The sequence below is a fragment of the Echeneis naucrates genome, chromosome 6, assembly GCF_900963305.1.
Source record: "Echeneis naucrates chromosome 6, fEcheNa1.1, whole genome shotgun sequence".
NCBI lineage: Eukaryota > Metazoa > Chordata > Actinopteri > Carangiformes > Echeneidae > Echeneis > Echeneis naucrates.
The window spans coordinates 4,040,367-4,067,642 of NC_042516.1; the positions used below are offsets into that span (position 1 = coordinate 4,040,367).

Below are 27,276 nucleotides of genomic sequence, written 5' to 3' on the forward strand. Positions count from 1 at the left end.
AAGGCTAACAGTTCCCGATGGGATCTCTTCGGCACACCCCTCCCTGACTTTTGACACACATGACCGAGGTTGAGACAGCTTCTCAAAAGCTACTCAACTATCCCCACAAAGAGGGACCCCAGCCTGCTGTATACTTTTAAATGGCAGGGCGGTTGATGGTTAAAAAAGGCTGGCAGTAAAAGCTCAAAGTTTGACTGCCAAGCACGTTCAGGGTCCTGGGGTTGTTGATGCTATTGAAAACGGATGGGATAGTTTACACCATTAAAAGAACACTTGATGATAGATGTGTGTGAGAGAGGGAGGTAGAGAGCAAAATATAGATGGGACAGCTGCGACAGTGGGTTGAAATCCATTTACAGTTTTATAGGGGAACACTATCTTTGTTGCCTTCTGAATCCAGCACTGCGATTTACAAACTTCCTGCTGCCATCTTAAGATGCCATTGCTAAGCCCACTCTTTGATGGTATCATCTTTCTACTCTGATTCATGAGGCAACATGATATACACATCAGAAAAGCTTCCGGCAAAAATCACAATCACTCCCTGTTTATGCAAAGTCTTTAAATCGACAATTAATGAGAAAAAGATATTTAAAAGTCAACATGTCTTACTTATTAAAGAGAAGAGGGTTCATTGTTAGACGCAGGCCTACTAGGGATCAAAGCATCCATTTTCCTAATCCATCCAGTAACTTTTGCACTAGTTTTCACAGGAGTCCAGATCAATTTTGCATGGCAGTATGGCACACATACACATGGCATGGTACAGTTAAATGTCTGGAAAAAAGATTGTAAATAATGACACCCATTCAAGAGAAATGCACATGAAACAAGACTCCATGGAGGGTGATACTGAAACCTGTAAAAGGGACAAAATTAAACACTAATCAGATCTAAAATCAGCTATATATGCCTCCTCTGATGACCCTTACCAACACATCTGTTCCAAACAGGAACATAATCTCTAACAGTTGATTTCCACTTACAAAGGAAAGCAGAGAGTCACTTAAAACGTAAAGAAAAGAAAAAAAAATATCAGGAGGAAAGTTACTGTTGTCCCTACCGCACATGTAACAGCCTGTGAATGTTCTGTGAGAAAGCAGAATGTGTAAATACTACTGGGCTTTTGTGTGGCTTTCCACCAAAGCCACTTCCCAGGGGTTAGGAGCTGGGGCGGGGGCAAATATTGAAAGTGAGGCTTGGGATTGAGTATGGGGCATGAGGTTAAAGTGGTGGGGGGCTGGGGTCGGAGCCATATGAGGCTATTGAGGGCATGAAGAAGAGGCAAAAGAAAAAAACAAAAAACAAAAAACAAAACAACGACCCCTCTTGCCACCCCCGGCAAAAACCCCCCCAAAAGACCAATATATTATAGAAACAATAACCTAACCTGAACCTTGAATCAAAGATGTTAGGATTTGGTAGAATGCTGAGTACTATATCATATTCAATGACACATACACTCAACTCAACCAGTCGAGGCAGATGGCCGCCCGCCCAAGCCTGGTTCTGCCTCTTAAAGGAAGTTTTTCCTTGCCACTGTCGCCAAGTGCTTGCTCATCAGGGGATCTGCTGGGTCTCTTTAAATAATTTTACAAAGATTTTGGTTTAGACCTGCTCTTCATGTAAAGTGTCTTGATATAACTTTTTTATGATTTGGCGCTATACAAATACATTTGATTTGCTTTGATTATTTGGTCCATTTGACATGTTCATTTGTGATTGTCATGAAGGTTTAGGCTATTCATCTGAAATGTTTCTGGCTGTGGGGGTCTGATTTGACTCTTCTCCATGAGTCAACATGCATTCTGCAGGCCACATCATAAGGCTACCTGCCGGCAGTGACACCAGGAAACATGACAATTGTTGAAACAATTATACACGTAAGGATAAATTCCTCTGTTGCAGAAGGACAGAGCCTGCTAACATTTCTGATCACATTTCCAATTAGGATCAAGTTTCTCTGTGCATGTATAATGTGCTATTTATATGTATGCTCCATCAAATCTCCACAAGATATATTCTAGCTTAATGGAGCTGGCCTTCGCACCTATTCCTGTAGTGCACTACACCACCAGGCAGCTTGCTTTTAATCATACCCATACAGGGTTCACCACGATCAAGATAGTATTTCAGTGAAACCCCAAAAAGGGAAGCAATATTCCATGATTGAAATGTTCACAACTTCCTGTTTAACTGACCAAATATTTAAGTGGAACATTTCCTGAAGAACAAGCCTTTCATATGTGACCCCTCTCTACCCCCTATTCCAGAACGACCATGACCACATGCAGCACATTTGCCTTATAATTATGATCTGTTTTTCCCTTGTGTTCAGCAAAGTGGTGAAGGCTGGAGGTAGATGAAAGGTTCTGAACAAGTTAAAAGGCTGCTGCTGTTTATACCAATCAAGTTAATTCTGTTGGCTTAATCATTTAATGAATCACTCCCAAACCAGTGAACATGAAATCCTCCAAACAGGGTTAATGTGTTTTAGAAGTGACTGTGTAGTGTACTAGTGAAAAAATGTCATTGGTAGTGTCTGTATCTGATCACTATATGCCTGTATTTGGACAAAGATGGCATTAAAAAAGCCAAACATAAAAAAAAAATCATATCAGGAAACCCCTTGGCTAAGAGCATTCAAGCAATTACTAACCTCACTAATCATACTTGTTGGGTAAAGCCCATCAAACATACCTGGTGTGCAAAACACGTCCAAACACTTTAGTAAAGCTGCAATATGACCCTTCATTACAACACCACCAACGTTCTAAAGTCTTATTTATGACAAAATTAACCACCACAAATAGGGAACATTCGTGAAGCCTGAGTTAAATGATGCAATGATGAACCCCCAAGTCAAATATGACCCATCAACTAAAACATTTGGTTAATAGCTTTTGATGAGTCAGTGATGCCATTGAGTGAAAACAAAGGTATTAATCTGTGAGCCAGAACTATCACTTTATAGTAGTTTTTCTATACAGCTTGTTTAATTTTATTTTTCACAGGTAAAAGACCACAGCTGTTTCTACAAAAACATAAGCTATTATTTCTCTCACCTGGCAGTGGGAGCCTGTATGCATGTAAAACCATAAGAGTACCTCACATCTCAAGAGGCCAATATATGAGTCAGCATAGCCACAGCTGAGCTGAGCAGAGCCATGATAGGGCATACAAAATAAAACAGGCCAGAGTGTGTGTGTGTGTGTGTGTGTGTGTGTGTGTGTGTGTGTGTGTTGTGTGTGTGTATGTAGTAGACAAGTGGGTGGAGGACAGCGGCCAGATGAAATCTTGGCAGGTGTAACCACTCAAGTTTTGCCGTGTTTTTATGGGCATCACTTCACACACAAATATCCTGGCTACCAGAGGCAGCGCTGAGTGCTGAGAACTGAGGGATGACGAGGGCCATAGAGCAGAGACCAAGAACAGATATACTGTAGCCTCTAACTCAGAGTTTACAGCAAAGAGTAAGGCAGTTCCATCCTACACTACCACTGGCATGAAACCAAAACTGCTCTCATAAAATCCAATTTGTTGTGAGTTTGTGTAGCTGATACTCCATCTGGGACAAAAGAGTGTCTTTAAGTATATTCTTTAAATGTGCATATATTTCAAAGGATTTCCTCCATAGCTTTACTAGCCCCTGCCTCCAAATATCAAACATCGATCTAAAAGTGCTAATCCCTTTTTCCCTTCTGTGTCTAAGTGGTCAGTGATAGGAATACTGAGTTTTCATAAATGTAAGAATGTAGTGAGAAATGTTAAAAGTTTTTCACACGGCCAGCGGCAACTGAGGGCTATCACATTCAAGCTCTGTATTTTCTACCGTTGCCCTGATTTTTGCAGTTCATGGTGCTATTATTTTACTGCATTCTTTGTTATGTTTCAATATGTGTGCAGCAGTCTCAATGGCCAGAATTTTCTTTCACCTGTTGCCAGCTTTGCAATGCAGTTTCCACAGTGTGGATGGCATACTGGCTGATATTGATGAACAGTGGGTCCACAAACACATTCACGTCTAATGTAGTGTTCTGTGGGCAACTGGTGGCTGCAGCTTGGCCCTGAAACACAGTAAATCAATCAAAAATTAACAATCTTCCCTACTTTATCCAATCAATACTCTAAATATGCAAATATCTAGATAGACATAACAGCAAAATAACCATCTGAGCTCTACCTGTAATAGACAAGGCTGGAGAAGCTGGAGGTAGGTTACATTTCTGTACTCCAGCAACTTGCAGTCCAGTTGAGTAGAAAAGCTGAGCTCCTGACATTGACGTGGTCCAATGCTCCACTGGTGCAAGAAGACCCTTGGCTCCTGAGCACCAATCACCATGAACTCCTGTTCCTGTGGTAACTTCCTGTCAGGCAGGAAGGGGCGTAGTTGTTGAGATGGAACTGAAAGAGTGACACATTATTCAAAGTTAAATTCACTAAAATAACACAGTAAATCAAAACTTCTTTCAATTAAAAAGAAAAAAAAGTATATTAATTGAAAAACTGAGGAATATGAACACATCTGTGGTTTTTACAGAAGAGGGTCAGGGGTTTTTGTAATGTCGGCCATAACCTACTTGTGCCTTGCTGTTCCAGGTGGTGGCAGAGGTGAACTTCCAGCTGTGCCACTTGCAGAGATACACCCAGGGAAGCAACAAACCAAGGTGCAAAGCAGGAGTCCACACGTGTGCAGGCTGCCAATGCCACTGGAGATACCAGCTGATCGCAAGGTACTTGGGAGCCACACTCACTATCCAAACTAGAGGGGAAAAGCAGATATGATGGAAAGATGATAATGATTGCAGAAGAGATATTGACAATGAAATAACACGAAAAGTGCAAAGACAGGGAACTGCACTGCAGCCATTCTGTGAAGATGACATTAGTTCATATGGAAGTAATACTGAGAAATGAGTAACATGTGACTATAGGACTATTCTTAAGCACTGGGCAGTTTTTAGTTATTGATTTAATTTTGTTTTGTAACATCAAAACAATGGGCACAGGTGTGGAATAAGAGCCACAAAAATTCAATTCACTCACTAAATGACTTCATTCTTACTAGTAACTGAACTTTTTGTCTTTTGTCCAATGACTTGCAAAGTGAGTGACATCCATTGCAGAAATTTTACAATGAGACAAATGCTACAATTTCTGAAGACGAAGCAAAGAAGAAGAAGAGAACAATGTTGTGTTAGGCCTCTCTGCTGTCTGAGGCTAAGACTTCAGGTGCAAAATTACTTTCAGTTGTCAGGAGGATCTCTCATAGTTATTAATTGAATGTCATGGTTGATGATGCTGAATGGAAGGTAATTGAAGTGAATGACCATTTGCTCTGTAATTTGCTGCTACCACGATCCACTATAAAACCTCCAGCAGGCAACGCTCAGGACCTGAAATATGCTGGTGCAGCAGAGCGCTCCTTAAAAGATAAGCATCATATGTTGACAATTTTCATTACTTCCAGTTGGCAGGACAGCCAAGTTATTTTTCTGGTGGAAACTCAAGTAAGGCAGATGAAACGAGTGACTAAGGAAAGGGGAATCAATTTTGATCAAAAAAGACAAATAATTTAAACATAAAGGAAATGTAGTGTTTGGAGTATGATTGTAATGAAGCACAGATGTATATTTTGCTTTACACTGTATCTGGTTCTGCAGAGTTTTTCCTCTGTTTCTTCTCTTACATGTTTTCTTATTCTTCCCTTTAAGGTCCTCTGGAGCTGTCTAAGCCACACAGAATGTGGGCTTGGCAATTCTCTTCTACTAAAAGTTTCCTAAATCCCAAGAGGAAGTAAAAAGGAGGGGAGTAGATTAAGCTGAGGAAAGAATGAGAAAAAGACCGAGAGAAAAGAAACATGGGTGAATCACAGAAGGTGTAACAGAATTCTGGGTGGGACATAAGGGAGATGAATAGAGGAAGCATTGGTAGCGAGTAGTAGGGAGTAAAAAGCATGCTCTCTGAGCTATTACACAGCTTGGCTGGCCCAGTCCAACCCATCCCATCCAACTCAATCCAGCCCAACCCTGGCCTGGCCTGGTCTGGCCTGGCCTGGCCAACCCAAAGGGGGCTTTACTCCTCTTGCTTCCCGTGAGCTTCCCCTCGATTAGATACACTCAAGGTAAGCAGGAAGGAATCCGGATGGGCCCTGACAGGCACTTGGTGTGCTGGGAAATCTCATTAGGCCAATCTGAACGCCTTCCAAGCCCGCTCCCTGCTCCTGCACACCAGATGTGGGGCGAGGGACACATTACTAGCTCTTTGTGTTCAGCTGCCTGGGTGCACTATTTCTCTGTTTTCCCTCACACTGGACGGCAAAAGTACTGTGTATCCAAACACAAATTCATGTTACGGCATACACATGCTTCCTGATGCACTAGTTGGTTGTATATACAAGCACACAACACCTACAGCTATTCACAAGCACAAGATACAATAGAAAACTATGTCACCTTTGCTCATCTCCTCCTTCTCCAGTATTGTTGAGAACTATCCTCCACAGATCTGAAGCCACCAGCTCCTTCTGCTGGTCAGTGAGGCTGAGGCTGGGAAGTTGTAGCTGGCAGGCGCTGCTCTCTGACAGGCTGAATTCCCGGTATGGAACAAAGGCCTGCTGGAGCTCATCCCAGTATTCAAGGCTACATGGTACCTGGAAGAAAACAGAGTAAAAATGTGAAATATGTGACTCACAAATGCTGTATTTTATTTAGTTTCATACATGTAATTTATTCCTCTGAAGACCCGCAACATTTCCATATCCATATCCATGAACTCAAGTTCCTTTAATGGCAAACTACTGTCGTGTTGCATTCTCTCAGAAATCGCCTACCAAACAGAATCATAAACTGCAAAAATACTTTTTGATGGCCTAGAGATAAGATGATGATGGTCAGATTTTGGTGGTCCATAGCTACTCATTACACATTCACATGTCACATTGCTCTGACAACTGCTCAGAAAATACTAAACTCCAACTTCTACAAACAACCCCTGAACACAGGTTAAAATGATCACACTTATTTGAGAGGTTGGAGAGAATGTGAAGAAATGTCTTTCATGATGACTTCATGAGGTCTCAAAGTCACAGCATGACAAATGTAGTTAGTTACGTCCCTCTGTTTTGCCTTATATGGTTACAGTGAGCTCTCCAACTACTGAAACAAATTTTGTCCTGAAACATAAGCCGAAACTGTTATTGATGCTATTTAATACATCAGAATAGTCATCAGTACCATGCCTGAGTACCTTTATGTATGTTTTAGTTGTAGAAATTATGTGGTCTTCCATCACTGGATCCCTTTATGCAAGCTGCTGGCTTTGCTCCATCAGATGACAGGATTTTACTGACTGTTTTATATCCCCCCACTTATTTTCCTCTTCAGATGGATATGAGTGGATATCATCCTGTTGTTTCCCTCGATTGTTCATCACTTAAACTAAAGGTTTAAGTATAAAACAGACTATTGTAACCACCGCTCTGTAACACTAATTACTTGTGCTGTAGGATGTCTGTAAGGCTTTGTTATTGCACAAAAGGTATACTTCAGTCCTGTGGATCCTGTTGGTACACACAAAGTATTAAGCTACTGCGGTGGCCTGCTAATCATCAAACATTAATTCTTGACTGACTCTTTTTAGGGCACAGGGAATCCCTGCCTTTGAGACAGAATGAGCCAGTGACTTTCATGGTGTCTGTATTACAATTTTGCATTTACTCACTTCAAGCAAAACCAAATTTTTCTCATCTAGTCGGAAAAAATGACAACACTTGGACCGCAGACCACCAAGGCAGTAAGGCGACATCTCTCCATAACAACATTGCATGACCACAGCATAACTAAACACCCGGCATATGTATGCTAGATGAAAGCCATTAACATTGAAGTCCTGGAGCTCTTTTGCACACTGAATAACAATCAGGTTATGTGAGGGTTCTCACATTATTTGATGCCAGTTAGGGTTCCATTTGTTCCTCTCAGATTGAAGCAAAATTTGCATTCATTTCTCTGGTGCTCCTGTGTGACCTAAACCAGGTGCTCGAGTTACCACGACCACCTGCAAAACACAGCTACTGATGGATCAGAAGTGGCAGGGTGTTTTCAGGAGCACACCTGAAGGAGTGTGTGTTTGTATGTGGTGAGCAAATGCATACATATTCACACACGTGTATGTGATGTGACTAATAGTAAATCAAAGGTATAGCACTCCCTGGACTATTACCAATCTCTCACAACAAGTTGGTGTGTAAATGCATATTGTTCACGGAGATTGTGAGTGTTGGTCTGTTCATTCATACGTGTGAGGTTTATGGATGAAGTAACCATAGTTTACATCATGCATTAAATGCCACACAGTTTTTCCAGGAATCAACTTCTCATAATTGTACCTGACAGAGTTGTGCACCCGCAACCCCAACACTGAGCCACTGAGGAGGAAACTCACTGACACTCCTCAGAGAATTCCCAGAACTGGGCTGTTAGAACACAAGCCATGCTTTTTTTTTTAACCTGTGATATTCTATATACATGACAGCATACAGAAATGAATATATGAGGAACATATATGGGAGAATGGAATACATTTGCACGGTTCTGTTTGCGTCATGTTCCCTTTGACTTGCAGTCCTGGCCTTGAAAGAGAGTAGAAATTAAATCAATTACCAATTCAACAAATGTTGTAGGGTAGAGAATGGCGAAAAAAAGAGAAAGAAAGAAATGTTTCAGTTATGTTGAGTTGGACATCTGGCACTGGCTTCTGGGAGGAGTAGGAACCTGTGTATACTTCAGATGAATTGTATATATGTGTTCAAGAGGACAACTATGTATAATTTCTTGTATGAAAGACAATATTCATGTAAACATATGTGTATACACAGGTGTGTGTATGTATTTGAGTGCATGATACAGTCTGGGCAGTGTCAGTTTCCGGTGCTTGATTGTGTGCGTGTGTACCTTATCTGATAAACATCATGTAACCCTAAATAGCTCACATTCCCTTGGCTTGATGGGCCCAATCTGTTTTCTTCAAACACCCAACAAAGCAGGCCTGGCAACTAAACCTTGAGGTAAAATGTAAGAAGAAGAAATACCTTACCTTATGTTATCCTAAGTTCTGAGACAAGGTTCTATTTTGGACATGGTTCAAAGTGGCTGTAAAACTTGAGTTGAGGACTTTAAGGAGTTTAAAGATTAAGACTAATTTATAAACATGTTTAGATTCATAAGTCTCAAAAACACTGTATATATACGGAGTTGTCCCTCACCTTGGTTTTGCTAACCAATAACCCTGTATGGATTTACTTTTCTGGGTCTAATTATCCAAATGCAGAGTCTAAAAAACCTTAAGTAAAGGCTGGTAAACTATAGCAAATACACAACATATAGAAATGACTTCAATTTCCATTATCAACCCAGGTGTGATCACTGCTAAAGTTCAAATATGTGTCTGCAACTGAAGACTCCCTGAGCTCCTGCTGAGGCTGCGGCTGTTGACATCCACAGCCTTGTCTGCCATTACTTTTATTAACAATATCAACACTGCCATTAGGTCTTCTGTTATTTTGCTGATGCCTATATGTCTAAAAATTCCACTGCTAGCTACTTCTTATCAGCCAGCAGACAAATTGAATTGACATCAGCTTGAACAAATGTTTACTCAGGAGATGTAATGAAAATTGTTCTGAAAATGACTCCTGGTATGCTGTCTCAGGTGGGCTAATATACGTTAACACTAATCAGTGTGGAAAATCAAGAATAAGCCCACGCTGAGATCTTTGCGCTCAGTTTTTTTTTTTTTTTTTTTTGTTTCCTCTACAATGCCAAACTTTTAAAGAGGGACTGGAGTTTTGGTGGATGAGGTGTAAGAATTCCAGATCAAATTAACCACATGGACAGTCTTTTATTTTTATAGTGCATTAGCTGTGACTAATGCAGGTCTGCTTGAGTGCAGTCCCACTAAAATAATAGTTTTCTTGGCTTAGACAGACTTGTTCTTTCTGGTTCAGTGTGTCGCTCTGAAGTGAAATACCCCACGGGCTCCCCACTGATTCTAACACCCAACAATAAGTTGCATATTTCTACTAACTGGAGAAAAAGTTTGCAACACTAAAAAGCGCCCCACTGTGGATGTGAAGCTGATAGTAGACCTGTGTTTCTCATAACAACAATGACAGAATCAACAGCTGTAGTAGTGGTTACGGCTGTAGGTTGCTGGTTCATCTCAGGCCACAGAGCTTTTATGCTAATGTTCGCAGTCCAGCAAGTCCATGATGGCAGTACAGAGCCCTTGCTTTGAAATGAAAGGCTATCCCACAGAGCCATGCACGAAAGCAACAACAGGGGAGCAGATGGTCTGATGTTTGTCTGAAAAACAAAAAATCTATGCAATTTTGGGCAAATGCTTTAAAAAGCAAGTTCATGATAAAATTTAAACATTTTTACATTAAGAAATGTCAGCTTAGCTAAAAGGCAAATACAATTCTGCATAAAAACTGACTGTGTTAATCTGTCTGTACTGTAGGATAAGGCTGAACTCAAGCTGTTGTTCTCTCCTATAATATACTGTATCCTCTCCTCCTGTTCCCCTCTAAGCTGGGGTCAGGCTGAATCATAGCTCCTGTGTTTACTCCCTGTTTCTCAGACCTCAGAACCCCACAGAGAGGCAGGAGGAGGGGAAAACCAACAAGAGGGATGGAAAAAGAGCATTAAGGACACCTGCTTGTGATTCAGAGAACTGGACCTCATGGCAGTAAGAAGGTGAGAATGAGTCACCTTCCTCTCTCCCTTTATCCCGTCATCACTTGAGCCCTCTACAGGTGGGAAACTGTGGATGCTTCATTAAGAATCTGTCACTTTGCAGCTGCCTTCCTTTAACTCTGATGCTCCCATTCTACCGTATGTAAAAACAGTGCAGCAACAATTTGACTTAGAGTAATGGAAGGAAGTTTGAATTCCCCCTGTGAGATACTGGAACCAGTTGGGAAACCACAACTATTTAAATGCAGGAAATCTTGATTTTATAAAATGTTAATATGATATGCTCTGGGGACGAGCAAACCACCCCTTCATCTAGTCAGCGCACTCCGCTGAAAAGAGGGAGCAAAGGAAAGGGAGGAGAACAGCAAAAGGAGAAAATGAGAGAGAAAAGAGGAGGAGGAACAAACAGACTGAGGGAAAAGATACAATATGGAGTCTGCTCATTTGCAAACTTTTTCACCCTCCACCTGCTAGTAAACAGCCCCAAATTAGAAAAGGATTGGAGGCTAAATGATACTGACAAATGACAAGACAGCTCAATACCAAATATCACTCTCTCTTTTCTCCTTATTTCTTTTTCTTTCCTTATGCCTCTCACTTTCCATTTCTCAAAATCTATCAGCCTCCATCTCTGCGTGGCCACATGGTAATTTTAGAGGCCTGAGAAATTATGACTGCCTTCTCTCTGTTTCTCGCTCTCTCTCACAGTTTCGATGTAAAGTAAATGAAATTCCTTTGGAACATAAGCTGAACCATTAGTTGTTTTATGGATTTTTATGACTGCATTTCCGTTCTGTGTAGCTGGACTGACTTTCTGGTCTTCAGAGAAATTAAAAAAAAAGAAAGAGAAATAACAGAGACTTTTGAGGTTTTGTAGAGTGGAAAGTATAATCACTGTCATTGTCTAAAAGAGACTGGAGTCATATTAAATATTGAATAACAATGGCTCATGACTAAGAGCTGCAGTTAAAATAACCCCAACAACCCCCACAAAAATGAACCCCCACTACACACACAGACACACACACACATCTCGCTTAACGCAACATGAGTGTTTGGGCAAAAACACGAGGTAGGTACAACTGTGTAAAATACCAGTGCATGGATCCAACATCTGACAATTATTTTACAGCCTTCTTTCAAAAGTTCCATGATAAAAGACACTGTTTTTAGCATTGTTGACAAAATGGATGAGAGTAGCTTTCAACAACGGATTTAAATCAGTAGAGATTGCGTATTTTGAAAGTGGTCTTTTTAATTAATGCAAATAATGACCTTTTTGCCCAATCCTGCATGTTCTCCAAGTGTCCCATTTGAGACTTGTCTAATTTAGTCTCTGGCCAGAGTGTTTACAGTGACATGGGAAAAAAAAAAGATGAGCAATAGAATAAGGAGAATCGGTTCTATGGCATTCTATGGGTTTAAGTTGCACTGCTCTTTGAAATAACTGCTAACTTTTGTTGCACAACTGTTTTGACAATTTTCTTTGGCTCGCTTATCACCACTTCCCAAATAGAAGTCTCATCACTCGATTCCTTTTAATAAACTTGTCAGAAGAAACAGGATCCTGCCAGATTACAGGAAGAGAAATTTATGTGAAAGTGATGTGCAAACCACATGTTCATCAACCACTAGTTCCAGATCTGCTGCTGCATAATATAGACTCATGCAGATAGGAATATGTTTGTAATTGCAGTACCAATTTTGGTGCACAGACACACATACATACACATATATATTTATATATATTATGTCCAGGGTGGTTAATGAACCTACTCTCATTAACCACCCTCTCCTCATCTCAAATATTTCCATCACTGATATAGCCCTCCCCCTTCTACTCACATCAGTTCTATCTGTTCTGTGCTGTAACCCAATATGCAGCCAATCAGCTAGAGGCTTTGGAGTTTTGCTCATTACAGACTTTACAGCTGTGGGGCCTCGCTGGGAAGTCAGACATCTGCTGAACCTTCTAATATCTTGCCTCTCATGGGCCGGCACACATAAACAGATTGAAGAAAACATCTGTACTGTAGGTGAAGTGATTGTGGGAGTCCAGGAAAGAATCTGAGAGATAAAGGGAGGATATAGAAAGATGAGAAACTTCTGCTGCACATGCAGGGAAGAGGCAGAAAGAAAAGGAGAAAAGGGGAGCCAAACCAAAGGCTCAAAAAAGTTGAAACTATCAAACTTGTGCTGACCAATGGTGTAATTTGACAATTTAGATAATACCAAATCAGTGATAAATTACCAGTTGCAGTAGCTTTTTTGTTATATACAGAACTGAATATGAAAGCAAATGTTTTAAATAAGATCTGGCTAAAGACATCTGACAATATTCAGTAGAAAAAGAAGGCAGGGGCCATAATGTCTTTATGTCTTTCAGAAAATTAATAGTTTTAGCACCATTAAAAAGGTAAGAATACTGTGGAGGATGAGAAATAAATTGGGTTTGGGAGCCAGCTTGCCTTCGAGGATGATGAGCTGGAGAGTAAGGCGGGAGAAGGAAAGGCAGGGGATGAGTGATAGGAGGAAATGTGGGATGTCCAGTTCTCCAGGGAGACCCTGAAGACTCAGTAGCTGCTACATCCTGCCAAAATATAACCTCATCTGGGGTTGGAGACACCTGGCTATTCACAGCAGAGCATGCAAAATGACTTCCACAGCTGTCTGATCATGTATTACATGTTTGGAGGAACAGCAGGGGTCTCTGTCATTCAATAACATGCAGGGAATGGGAGTTCTCATGACTCATGTCATGGGAATTATAATGGCAAATAGCCCAGCTTTAAGACAGTTTATTTCTTTTTCATTGCAGGTGATGTTACGCAGGGAGCAGTAAGAGAGATTCTCTTCTCATTTTACACCTTTCTCACCCTTGTGCTTGAAATAGATGGCCACACATTCTGATATAAGTAACCCAGTGAATTGAATTGAATTGTTCATCTCATTACCACTCTGTTTTACCAGTAATTGTACTGGGACTATAACACATTAGCCTCTCTTGTGTGTATTTCTACCTGCAGGACATCACCCAGGTCGGCTGTGCTGATCTCGGGGTCCTCTGTGGTGTTGAAAGGCACAGGATTTATCCTGACAAAGGTGAGGACACGTGGTTCAGGGTATCTCCACAGCATCACTCCTGGACTGTCCTCTGTCTCGCTGTAGAACACCACCTCATGTGGTCCTGGCAATCTCTGGGATGCTGTAAGGAATTAACAGCAATATTAGAATAACTTCCCTTTAATCTGTCAATGATCTAAATGCATTATCCTCAACAAGCGAGATAGGAAAATGAAAAACTAACAAAGACAGGGATAGGGAGAAAAGAATTAAGGATGACAACAGAGGGGAACATAAAAGAAAATGCAGGAGGAGGAACTGGAAGGATTTGCAAGGATTTGATATTTTAAGACATGGTGGATGACTAGTTTACTGTGTTGCTTATCTAGCAGTATGAACCCCATTGCCACATAAAATTCCACAACAAGGACCCTGTTTAAAAGCTTAACTGGCCTCCATGAATATTTTCAGATGTTTGTGGAAGAATGAGGTTGGGAAAAAAAAAATGGGATGAGAACAGTGATGCAGTCATTCTTTTCAAATTATGAAATGTACCTTTTGTGGCAGAATAACTATATTTAACTTGCATGCATCCTTACTGCAGCAATGTTTTTTATAGTTATTGCTACTATGGAATCCAAAACCCTCCTAAAAGGGGACTGTGGATGTTTCCACACTTTCAGAATGTTTATATGTGTAAGAAGCCGTATATAAACAAAATGGCTGAGTAAACATTTTTGGTATTGACTAAACATCCATTGATTGAACCATGGCTTGCACCTGCAACAGCTGGATAACACTGGATCTAAACTTCTCAGTGGTGTTTGACTTAAGTCGTGGCTGCTGTTTGTGATTCAAGTCCTTTGGAAAAATGTTTATTTAAAAAAAAAACAGTCAAGCAGAGAACTTCTGCTTTGCTTGGCCCCTAGGGCTACAAACACCGAAACTCTCTTTGTAGACACATTTCAAGGGGCAGCGAAATCTGTCTGTTGCTGTTTTTAGCTTTTATGTAAAGCCGTGAGCTGCCCACTTGAAGGTGGACAGTGTATTGTTCTTTTGTAAAAAGGGCTTAAGAAGGAAAAAATAAACTTTCATGAGGTTTTGCTTTTATTTGTGTTTACTTGATCTTAGGGAAAGTGAGAGAGATGCAGAGAGTCCGTCCACCCTAATCTTCAACCGTCTTTGATTTACTCCTCTGACCATCTATGCTGTGTCAGGCCCCCGAAGGCCCATTAACTGTTGCCTGTCTTCAGGGGCCATGTTGCTGACAGATTGCCCTCTCTGTTCTAATTCACTACTGTACATTCTCCTGCTTCAGTCAGCATAGCAAATGCATCAAAGATCAGTGCAATGGTGCAACAAACAAAGATTCAACCACAGCTGACAGAGTGGACGGCTGGTCCACAGCCAGGCAGAAGTTTGATCCTCTGTGTATAATGTTCATGTGTGTGTGTGAAAATGTAGAGGACAGCACACACAATGCACAAAGAGGGTGAATAAACAGCATGTAACTGAGAGTGGAACCAGGCAGATGTGTCTGATGAAATTTCTTTCCACAGAGGGCTTTGATCTGACTCTGATTTAAGCCTGTGTGTATCTTAAGTGACATCTCACTTTGTTATGAAGTTTTATGAATGATGTTCATCCTATGGATTCAGGGAGCAGTGCTTGCCACTGTTCCATCAATGTTGAAAACCTTGTCAAGAATGAGGCAGGAAAATCTATCCCCAAGTAATATCATTTTACTTTGAGTGTAGGATTAATTCCTTTAAAAAGCAGTTTTGTCTGTCTTCAATTACTAACATAAATGCCAGCTGATAACGCAACCACCACGGGTAAGCAGGCTTTTGTACTACCGCTGAACATCTGAAGCTCTGTAAAATGAATGGTTCGGTTATGGTAGGCAATGTTTTACTCACATTTAGCCTGGTATTGTTTAATATACTATGAGATAAATATAATTTCCACATAAGCTTAGCATGCGCTGTGTAATTTTTCACCTGAGTCCTGGATGTAGTGAAAATGCCCCATGCGCAAATCATCAGAGCTGTGCTCTGTCCAAGGAGAGGGAGAGCCTGGAGAGGGAGAGCCTGGAGAGGGAGGCAGCTGTGTGTAGCAAGGCTTTCCCTTGCAACTACTATCAGCTAAATCTTCTTTCTGGAGGTGAAGATATGCCTCTAAGTGCTCCTCCACCAGTTTCAGGCAGTTCAAATGCTCTTGGCCCCAAAAGACCTGTGGAGACAAAAAAGAGTGTGGGACGGTGAGAGAGAAAAACAAGAAGGTCAAGAGAGAGCAAGATGTAGGGACTAAGACAAGGTGATGTATGGGATGTTAAGAAAGTAAAAAAAAAGCTAGGTACAGACTCCCAGCTGATGCATAAGGAAAGACACCTGCCTCAACAGTTATTTGAGGCAGGTGTCCCTTCATTCCAAAACAGGAAGCAAAACAGTCAGGGTTCTCTTCATCATCCCTCCCTTCACATCTTTACAAACATTAACCAATATAACTGTACATCCTCCTTACTTGCCCGTGGCAATCCCCTTCCCGTTCTCCAGCAAAGTTGGTCTGGGGTTTGGACTAAGCACCAGGAATCTCTGAGTCAAAAACTCTTCACACATGGAGCTGCCTGCCTGCCTGCCCAGTGCTCACTAGCTTGCAAGGGTGGGCTATGACTAAACTCTAAGAACAGGAACATTTGGGGATTTTTTTTGGAAAGAAAGCTTGAGAAGAAGAAATTGGAGGGAATTCTGGTGGCTTTGTATAGCAATTGATTAAAACGCCACGAATGCCAATGTTTGCAAAGGGAAATGTAGGGTTACGTATTACGCATTGAGTTGCAAGTGATGTTTTTCTTAATGGGCACAAATGAAGGGAAATAAGGGAAACTTTTGAAATACGGAAGGGGGTTACCCCTGAAGAAGTAATGTGGAATAATGCATCAGTTAGTCACATTTTCAGTTTGGACGTTATGTAACTTCTCACAGGAAAAAAGACACACATTAGATGCAACCAAAATAGCCTTATGATATTCCACCATTTAAACAGCAGATGACTCAAATCTACAGCAGTATTACAACATGCACTTCCTACTGTAGTCACTTGAGCTGCAAAGATGCCAGAACTGAAGAGAAATAGTACATTTAAGAGGAGTGTTAAGTGCGTGATGAGCTGTGTCTCTGGGTATAAGCTGGTGAATAATGTAAGGATTCATTGGGAAACAAAAGGCACTCAAGCAGAGCTGATGTTTTGCTGGGAAATTGCATTTTCTAGTGGTAGCTCTTTTAACTGGAAGAGCCTTACTCAAATCCTCAGGGTAAGTGTCCTCGAGAAAGACACTTAATCCCTACCAGGTGCTGATCTGACCCCAACCTCTAAAACTGTAGCTATGTTGGCTAGAAAATTATATGTTAGAGGAAGCTGTAACTATACTGTCATGGGCAAACCTGCAGCAGGCCTCCTTTTAGGTCCAGCAGCAGTTTAGGGGGGCCAGGCTCAAGTCCAGGGCTGCCGCTGTGCCGACACCACCGAGCCTCCAGTGAGGTGTTGCATGAGAATGGCCCCAGCAGGAGATGGCTTTGGTCCTTCAGCCCTGTTCTCACCAAAACATCTTGCAGCTCCAGCAGCACAGAAGAGGCCTGAACTGCATCTATCAAGACAGAAGAAGCCACAGTGATTATCATGTATTGCTGAGCTATGCTTTGCTGCTTATTGCATGTCTAATTGTGAAATTACTGATGTTTTAGTACTGGTGTTTTGCTGCTTAATGCATGATTTATTGCTATTCTTATGTGACCCTGAGTGCCACGAAAGCATACCAAATTAAATCTATTATTAGAATTTTTATTAGGCATGCTAAATAAAAGTCAACTGATACATTTATAGCCCAGGTAAATGTTTAAATGCATAAACAATTGTTTAAAACTTATGAATGCATCAAAGCTTGTGTGTTTCAAAAACCTTTCTCTGAGAAGCTGACTCTGTCAACTTTATATGAAGCATGTTCTCCTTAATAGCTTAAAATTTTGACCACCCCCGACCCCCCTCTCCTTTCCCCCAATCTTAATGCATCACACCACATCTAAGATCCCAGGGTCCCAGGATCCCAGGGCAGGGCAATGCTTCCTCAACGGGGATTGCCGAAGCACAGGAAAAGGGACACTTTCACTAGTCATGGCATTGTTTGGGGGGCCTGGTCCTCTGCAGTGAGGTGGCACGTGGGGCTGGCAGCCTGTGGACCCTACAGTGGACGGTTTGTTCAGGGACCCAGGCTCTTCTGCATCCTCGTTGCTGGGCTCTGCCTCTTGGCGCTGTGTGGTGATGGGTCCATGGCAGCTCCCTGGTGGCCTCTTTCAGTCACCAAGGAGCTGGCTGGTGTGTGGTGGCTGGCTGCTTCCTCTCTACCTTCTATCGGGGGTCGAGGGTCCCTCCCTGTGCTTGGAAGGTTTCCTCCTCCTGCGTGCATCGGTGGCGTGGGTCCTGGACCGTGGTCCCCACGGCCCCTGCAGCCCTTCCCCCTTTCCGGCGCTTCACTGGTGTCCACCTGTGGGGGCACTGTTGGGGCTCCCAGATGGGTTTCATCGGTTGGTGGGGTGCCTTAGGCTCCTCTGGTGGATGGGGGGTGAGGTTTGAGGTGTGAGATGTCGGTGGCAAATGTGGATGGCAGGTGTTGGGGGCATGGGGCTCTCCTGCCCTGCTCTGGAATGCGCTTGTTTGGGCGGTTCAGCGGTGCTCACCATCGCTCGCCTGGAACACTGGGGGCCATGGCTGCGGTGGCTCTCTGGGCTTGGTACCTCATGTGCTCCTGTACACAGGGTCTGGGGAACCGGGGTCCCTGACCCGACTCTGGGGCCGGGTGATGGTCTTACTCATATTTAGGGAATGTCCACATGCATGTGTGGTTACACTTGCCAGCTTGTGTTGGATCACATCATGAGGAATTGATGAATCCTGCCATAAAATGGGCTGAGCTCCTCTTTCATTCCATTACTATGTATCGTATCTTTGACTCAGCTCCTCTTTTGGACACGTTCACCTATCTGAACACCCATCTCTCCAGTGAGCTACACAGAAAACCCTCTGGACTCTCATAATCCTGATTGAGGTAACAGGAAAAGCACAGAATCCTTCACTCCACCAGTTCCTACCAGCACCACCTGCTTCCCTTCCCCTGTCCATCCTCCACATCTTCTCTGTCCATTGCATCCTCCCTGTATTCACTGAAGTGTAGCACTGCCCTCCCCGCCACGCAAAGGTCATTCCACTCAATAAAGGTCCACAATCTAGCCTCTGGACAGGGCTGGTGATGGTCACACACCTTCACTGAAATAATCAAATATTCAGCAGCAGCACTATAACTGCATCAATCTCATATAATGAAACCCTGTGGTGTTAAACTATGAAGACAAATGCAGAAAAAAAATGCTTAAATGTATGTAATAATGGAGAACCTTTTTCCATTGAGGGAAACTGACTTCAATGCTAACAGATTTTTAAGTCAATCAAATTTTCTTGTACTTAAAATCTGGAGTAAAAATAACTTTTTTCCAACTATTCAACAAAGCATTTAAGTCATAATGATTAGATAAGTGACCCAAGAGATTCCTTAATAAAAGCACAGTATACTAAGATCTGCTAAATAATGTATTCTAATACAGTAATATTTGTGAAAGCCTGGGTCTTTGAAAGAACAAAGCATGATTTTGCTGTTTTGACAACAATATTTGGATCTGAAACTACATACAGCATAAGACTATCATTTTTGTGTTAATGGATCTGTCTCTCTGTAAAACAAGGTGGTTTGTGATCTTGGTTACATTCAGTTCAAAGTCAGGGATTCTGTGATTTGGTAAGCTAAGAGTTTAGCAGACCTGATGACAGTGAGAAAACCCTAATGGAATCCAGAGAGGGGAGCCAAGCTCCCACTCATCCTGAATGAACCAAAAGTAGCAAAAGCCCCAATTTAATAAGGAAAGTTTAAAGCATTCTCAGTCCTTTCCATTGAATAGATGTGCCTATATTGCCGCAGGCTGCCATGGACTTGTCCTTTTGGTCCCATAAATCAGTGGGCCGAAAGCCCTTCTACGAGTCATTGACATGGGAGGGCTGATCTGGTCAGTTAAAGCTACAGCAGCAGTAGCAGCCCATTTGGAAACCTCAATGTGGGATGACTAATAATCGCCTGAGAAATTACTCTTTAAACATGCCTTTATGAAAAATTCTCACACCAGTCTGCTTGGCTGCAAGTCTGAAAAACCAAGGGAAAGCAACAGCAACATACCTGCTTCATTCCAGCCATCAATTATGAGAATTTGAGCAGTGGTAAAATGTAAAGAGACAATTTAAAGGTTTGATTGCCAAATCCAAAGCAACAATATCAACCCAGAAAATTAGCAACATGTTTTTTTTGTAAAATGTGTCAAATTTTTATTTTGGGTAACTATCTGTAAAACTGAAAATGAATAGATATTAGTTATAATTAAGTGCCAATGATTCACTGCTCTAAAACTGATTTATAGTGAATGGAAAATGCGTATGTCAGACACACCAGTTGGGATATGGGGCAAGTCCATGGACTATTCTTGGTTAGGTGTCAATTTGGGTGAGCCCCAATATTTAGGGTTTGCAGTAGTGATAAAGAGGCATATGAAAGACGTACAGAAGGAGAATATATATATATATATATGGATTCTGAAGCACAGAGTGATGGAAGCAGAGTAGGTAGCATCAGTGCAATCTACATTAGGATTTACATTTACATTTCGGCTTTTTTACCCTATTTGGGGTTACCAAAGATAACCTTCCTGCTGCAACTGCTCCCATTTATCTGGGCTTAGGACCGCCGAAAGCCTACAACTGGTTGCCTTTTGGCTGGGTTTTGAACCTGGGGCCTGTGCATGCAAAGCATGTGCTCTATCACTGAGCTATACTACAGTCAATGCTAAATTGTGACGATATGAAACGATATTAGATTCTCTAAGATCTATTTTCAAGCTTGTAAGTAAGAAACATCATACTGAACATCTCAAGCACCAAGTAACACTGGGTGGTGGAGGACATTTTACCTGCTAATCTTTTCTGGTGCTGAAATGCAAAAAGAGCTGTTTCAAATTACTTACTTAACTGTGGACATCAGGTTTATTTTCATGGATAGGATTTATTAGACAGCTCAGGGAAACTCCCAAACTGACTTATTTAAAGGGGAATCTTTCAGTCTGATATGTGTAAAACCAATAAAGAAACAGCAGCAACTATTTGGAGTTTGAGTTCTAAATATATAGCAGTTCTGGTATGAGAGACAATCCAGTGTGGAGGTCAACAGATGGACAATTATCATCCAATCACCTCACCCCACATCTCGTAGACAGAGACAGATGAACACACATGCCTGAAAAAGAAGAATACCTTTCAAAGAAACTTCACAGAAACAGGGAAGCATAATGTTGTGTTATGCCACTGTTAAATGTGCGGCTGTCGCATCTGGAAAACTCACTCACACACAGACACTGACACAGACAGAGTACATGGACAGCAATTGTTTTTTGGTACTCGACTGAGGCATGTGGGGGTTTGTTAAATTGGCTCAGTGGTAGCTAAAATGACTACAGGCAAAAAGAAAAAGTGCCACTCAAATACACACATAAATTCTTAAAATGTGATTGTAAAAAGTGGAATTGCCCATTATCAATAGACCAATCATAGGACAGCTGATTAATTATGATGAATGCATATAAACTGACAGACCAGGGGTTTGGTTGTTGTGAGGATGATTTAGGATACAATATACGACCTGTGTCATTAAGCTGAGAACCTGAATTCAGAATTAACTTTGATCAAACACAGAACTGATGCCTGTATAACGCTGGTACATTAGACTTGCTAGTACACAGCCATCCACTGCAAGCTAACGTACAACCTATGTCAGCCGACAAACAGAGTGGGTAGTGGAACAGGGTGGATGGAAATCTTCCTAAAGTGAAATACATCTCTGGCGAACACTTGGGTAAGATTAGATAGGATCTGAGACTGATTTACTGTGTCAGTTTCTCCCTGCAAGCCGTTATCTGACCACTGCTTGGCTGATTTATACCCTGGGACTTACTGGTATCAATTAGAAGAAACCTAAAGGAGTCATTACCTAACAATCAGAGGCCCCCAAGGACTGTCTGGGATGGTAAGAGTAATAGAAGTAATATACTGTCGTTCACCACAGAAATACACTATTCACTCACCACAAGACCACTATAGGACACTAGAGGAAACTGGTTTTGTAGCAAGGGACGCTGTCAGCCAAAATGGCCAATAGCCAAAGTGTGTCATCCAAGGCGTTACGAATGTAGTAACTAATGAGTGTTGATGACATACATATGGGCTGAATGTCAGCAGCAATGCATAAATTACGTATGCTAGATTCATTTCTTAATAATTAACATGATATGAAGTTTCTGTGAAGAAAGACACGTATGCCAATAATAGTCAAAAAGAGCAATCTTATTCACCTAACTGGAATTTTCACTTTGTGCCATTCTGTTAATTAACCTAAGCCTGAGGGCTCCTGACAAATTATTGGGTTTTAGGCCATGTCCTTTCATACAACTTCAGGATTGGTTTGGTTTTGGTTATTCTCTCTCTACATCTCCTGTGGTATGTGTGTGTGTGTGCAAGCATGCCTGTGTTGCAGGTTGGATATCCAGCACCCAGCTGGAAGCAAAAGAAAGAGCAAGCCTGGCCTAACAATACCTTAGCTGGGAACCAGTCATAGTCAGTAATGGAAGAAATAAAGACTAAAAGGGAGATTCAGTAGACAGTGGAACCAAATGACCTAAAACAACCTCTGATTGCGCTTTCACAGGATTGCACTTTTTTATGGATTAGGACTGTTTACTCTGTCAGAGTTCTGGATTTACTGCTCAAGCACATCTGGTCAGTACTGACTGTGAGATTGCGCATGATACAGACAACGAGATGAGGAAGATGAAATGAATGAATGATGAAATTTGAGTAATGTTAACATCACTGAACAAGTACCTTTCTATTGTTCATAGACACTGCCTAATATATGGCATAACAGACATATGGTTATAATAAACTTTTCAGTTTCACATTTGGATAAACTAGCAGTTCTTTGGGAATAAATTCTTCTTGCAACTCTAAAACAGAAGTTTTCACAGGAAGTTGTGTCTGGCATCCACTGTGACTACTATTTTAGAGCAGTAGAGAGGAGCTGATTTCAATGTTTGCAGTTGACAAAGTGTTGTGGCAATATTCAGATTATATTTATAAAAAAAGACCACATAACATCTATGTATTTAGGTTCATGTTACAAATGTGCTTGTAAAAAAGCTTTACTATGGATGAAACAATTAGTTAATAAAAAAAAAAGCACACCCACAAAAAACCCTGCCCCCCCCCCCAAAAAAAACCAAACAAACAAACAAACAAAAAAACCTGTGCAAAATGTTTGATGAAGCTTCATCTGTTAAAATTAGAGAAATTATAACATTCCCTATTATCTGTATTATACGGCCAGCTTTTCTTTGGTTTATGTGCTAACACATTGATTACTTTCATGGTTTTGGAGCGATGATTAGACATTTGTCCCTGATAGTCATAGATAATGGTACTTTGGGTTAAGTTGCAAATTATATGAAAGTGGATTTTCATATATACATTTTTTTTTAAATTGGCTTTGTCAACTCCACTTCTAGGAAACTTCTAAAACTGAAATAATATCAAGAATTGAAAAAAATTGCTTTTTAGTCCAAGGACTGACATTACAGTAATTAAGAAAATGCCCAGAAAATAAATAAATAAATAAATGAATAGAAATAAAAATGAAGAGATGTAAATAAATAATGGCTAGTTTTCACTTCATTCAAAGAACACACTTTTTCCTTTACAAGTGTGCTGGGATAAATCACCATGAAGAAGTAAGGGTTCCACAGGGGCAAAGGACTGAGGAGAGAGCTCTGTGTGTATCTGAGTGTGTATGGGTGTGTATGTGTTTGTGTGTGCCTGTTTTAGTATGCACATGAAAAAGTGTGCACTAGCAGCAGGGTCTGCTCTGTGTGTGTGTGTGTGTGTGTGCTTAAGAAATCGGGGGCACTCTGGGCAGACTGACAGAGAGCTGAGAGATTAGGGAGGGTCTTGTTTCATGGACTTTAAGACATCTGTTCTCTCTCTCTTGCCCACCTCCCAACCTTTCTTTTACTGAACTATAAATGCCCCCCTACCTTGGGGAGGAGTGGGTAGTGGATGGAGGGAGGAATGTAGAGCTTCCACTTGCTTTTCATTAACACAGGATCTGGTAACACACCTCACTGTCAATCTAATCCCTTCTCTCTCCATCTTGTCCCCTGGCAGAAAGACTGCCATGACCAGGTACAGATCCACAGATGTGGATGGGGGGCACTGTGTGTCTCTGTGTGTGTAAGACAGAGTTTTCCCCCCACTGCACCTATGAATGTACTCTAATAAAGACAGGGTGGGGCTAGGTGACGATACACGATGTTCTTCTAACACAGAGTGATCCCACCTTTGTATGATACATCTGTCCCCAAATGTTGCTTCCTTTTTGCTTTTTGAGTTCTCCAAACACGTTTTTTTTACTCATCTTTTTTCTTCATTTGCTCTTCTGTTCTACTTCAACTCATAAAGTGATTTCCTTTCTGGTGCCAAAAATCTCCTCTGGTCAGGTCTGCTATTCTTGCATCTCCCCACTACTTCTGTCCTATCAAATTTCTGTCACTACATCTTAATTTTTCTGTCTCCATTGCCCTCCTGCTTCCCTTTTCTCATAACTCTTTCCCTTCCTCCTCTCCCTCCTTCTCCTTCCTCTTACAAACTGGCATCATCCTGAGGTCTGCTCAGGATGTGGTCCATCAATCTCAGGCTGCCACTGAGAGGCAGCAGTGCAACAAGAGCAGCAACAGTAGTGGTAAATACTGTAGCAGTAGTAATACTACATTCTTCTGCCTTACATCTCTCAAGCATGGCTTCTCCCAGGGGGGTCATTCCTGCTGACTTATTGCTGCTGCTCAAATGCTCAACCTTACAGAACGGGAATCCTAACCTTTATCTTCCCAAAATTCCAAGGTATCCATTTTCTGAGGTATGTAGTGGACTGGAGAGGCCAGGGTGGTGGTGAGTGATGGAGGCAGTGCAGCTAAGGCTAAGAGTCAGCAGATACATCTATAGTCGTCAATGATCGCGCTGTGTAATTTGAGACAGTTTGTCTCCTTTCGATGTCAACAAATCTGGAAACACTATGTGAAGAAGCCCTCAGGGAAAATAACCATGTGCTTTGTGACAAAGATTGATAAGAATGCTTAGGTTATCGGGAGAGAAAAAGGAAACAAATGGGCAAGACAAACATGTTATTCAGCATGTCATTACCCATGGTACCATGTAAACTAGAACAACATATACAGTAGCTATTCTGCACAAAGCTTGAAAAGGCTCTCACAGATGAGGCAGAGATGAAATATCAGGGCCTGTAATGAGATCTACATAGAGAATCTCAAAGCTCTCAGGTAGTCCAGAGAACACTCAAATTTGATATACGAGGAGTTGAATGAAATTTTTACTGCACGTGATGACAGCACTAGTTTTATGAGCAGTTATTATGATGTCTTGTTCAGAACATACATATACAATGTTATGTTTCCCGATTATCTAACAAGGAAATGTCTTTCTAGCCAAAAAGAGGTTGACTGATCCAGTGGACCACAACAAACACCAGTGATCTTGATATTGCCAATTTTATTTGTGTTGAACCCAACTGTAATTTCTTTAGAGCAGTGGGAGCTCTGTACTGAGGCACAGGTGCTACTGGAAAAAACAATATCCGTGAAAGGTCTTATTATCTTATTATTATTATCTTATTATTCAATATAGTCTTATTACATGCAAAACAGTAACCATCATCAAGAATGATAGAATAATTTGATTGGAAATTGATTAGATTTTACATTAGTAAATTGTCTCTTAATTTCTTTTTCCATTGCATTGCATATGTTTCAACTTAATTTAAGTATGAATGAAAGCTGAAAAGCTGGTGAAAATTAGGGCCACGAACAGGGGCATAGCATTGTGTCACCATGCAGTTATGTAGATTTGGGTAAACAAAGTGAAAATTGTTTGAGGTTTCAATTAACATTTTTCACAATAATTTTATCTGAAGTAACCATATATAACTACATCTGCAAGGCAGATGCAGGCACTTAGAGAGCCCAGTTCCAGCAATGCCCTTGTCCCTTTACACCCCCAGCATAGGAGATGTGGTGCACTCAACACTGAGGTACAGACCAACTACCAGCTAAACTTTGTCCTCTGCTGCATGTAGCACTTAAGCTACTCATTCCCTTTCACTCACTCTTTCTCATTCTCTCTCAAAATTTGGAAAACAAACCAAAAATGCCTGATCACAATGTGTTGACTTGTGTCCAACAGCACAGAGAAATTGGAAGCTTTTTCATTTATATTAGTATTAGCAGATATGATTGTCGTAATAGAAACACTTTAAAGCCTCCTGGATAATAGTCAGTGTTGATGCAGGCAGGGTTTGGTCCTAACATGAAAACAAACATCTTGCTCTCACACACATAGATTCATACAATAGCACATGAAAATATCATCCTCTCGTAGACCCTAATATACACATACCCTTGCAATCAAATACACAGAGAGTCTCACACCAACTCAAGATCCAAGAGTAACACCAACATCTCACGTTACAGTTTACTGACGAACCTTGTTTTTGGCAGACGAGGGCTTTGCGAGCATGAGTTAAAAACAGCAATATTTCAAATAATACTGAAAGCAATACTGTTATTGAGGTCACAACTTCTCAAGCACAAGTGAATGACAGGGTCAAATCTTCCATAAAGCCTTAGGTATCACAGCAACATAACAAACAAAGGCAGAAAGTAGAAAGTGATTTACAGAGAGATACTGATCACTATTACTGATCACAGACACTACTCAGAAACCACAGCTTTCTCGAATTTTAAGTGGAGTCCCACATGCTTATCGACTTTAGTATTAAAACTTTTCTCTCAACACAACCTGCTCTTTAATTAAGCCCATTCCTGAGAAAACAACAAACAAAACAGTTACATTCGTAACAAATTGAAGAGTGGGGAGCTTTGGATAGTGCAGTTCAGAATTTGTCCTCATCAATATTTGTTTGGTTACACAACATAATGACACGAAAAAGAACAATTTGTTCTTAACTACATTTTTACTGGATATTTGGATCTTTGTGTAACATTACTTTCTTTTCAAAGGGGTTGGACTGGTTCCCATTGGCTCACATGGTGAGCTAGGGTACTGGACAAATGACACACCACAAGAAAGTGTGTACATTTATTGTTGTGTACTATGCAGTCTTAAAATTGCGGTTTCTTTAAAATATGATACAATCTGCCAAATAGGGTGAAGTCATTGCAGTTGTTTCCAA

At 41.1% G+C, this 27,276-nt stretch overlaps 1 protein-coding gene across 5 annotated transcripts in view; it reads right to left on the reverse strand.

Moving 5' to 3' along the window:
- vps13b (vacuolar protein sorting 13 homolog B) overlaps positions 1-27,276 on the reverse strand; it is a 283,913-nt gene that overhangs the window by 42,502 nt on the left and 214,135 nt on the right. For all 5 annotated transcript variants that reach the window (XR_003840835.1, XM_029503627.1, XM_029503624.1 and 2 more), the window contains 7 exons: positions 17,264-17,466; positions 15,821-16,052; positions 13,778-13,962; positions 6,456-6,652; positions 4,581-4,762; positions 4,184-4,404; positions 3,936-4,067 (listed from right to left, as the gene is read on the reverse strand). Coding sequence is in view for 4 of the 5 variants with exons in the window: in XM_029503627.1 (XP_029359487.1) it covers positions 3,936-4,067; positions 4,184-4,404; positions 4,581-4,762; positions 6,456-6,652; positions 13,778-13,962; positions 15,821-16,052; positions 17,264-17,466 (1,352 nt within the window). In the remaining variant the exon portion in view is untranslated. The remainder of the gene's footprint in view (positions 1-3,935; positions 4,068-4,183; positions 4,405-4,580; positions 4,763-6,455; positions 6,653-13,777; positions 13,963-15,820; positions 16,053-17,263; positions 17,467-27,276) is intronic.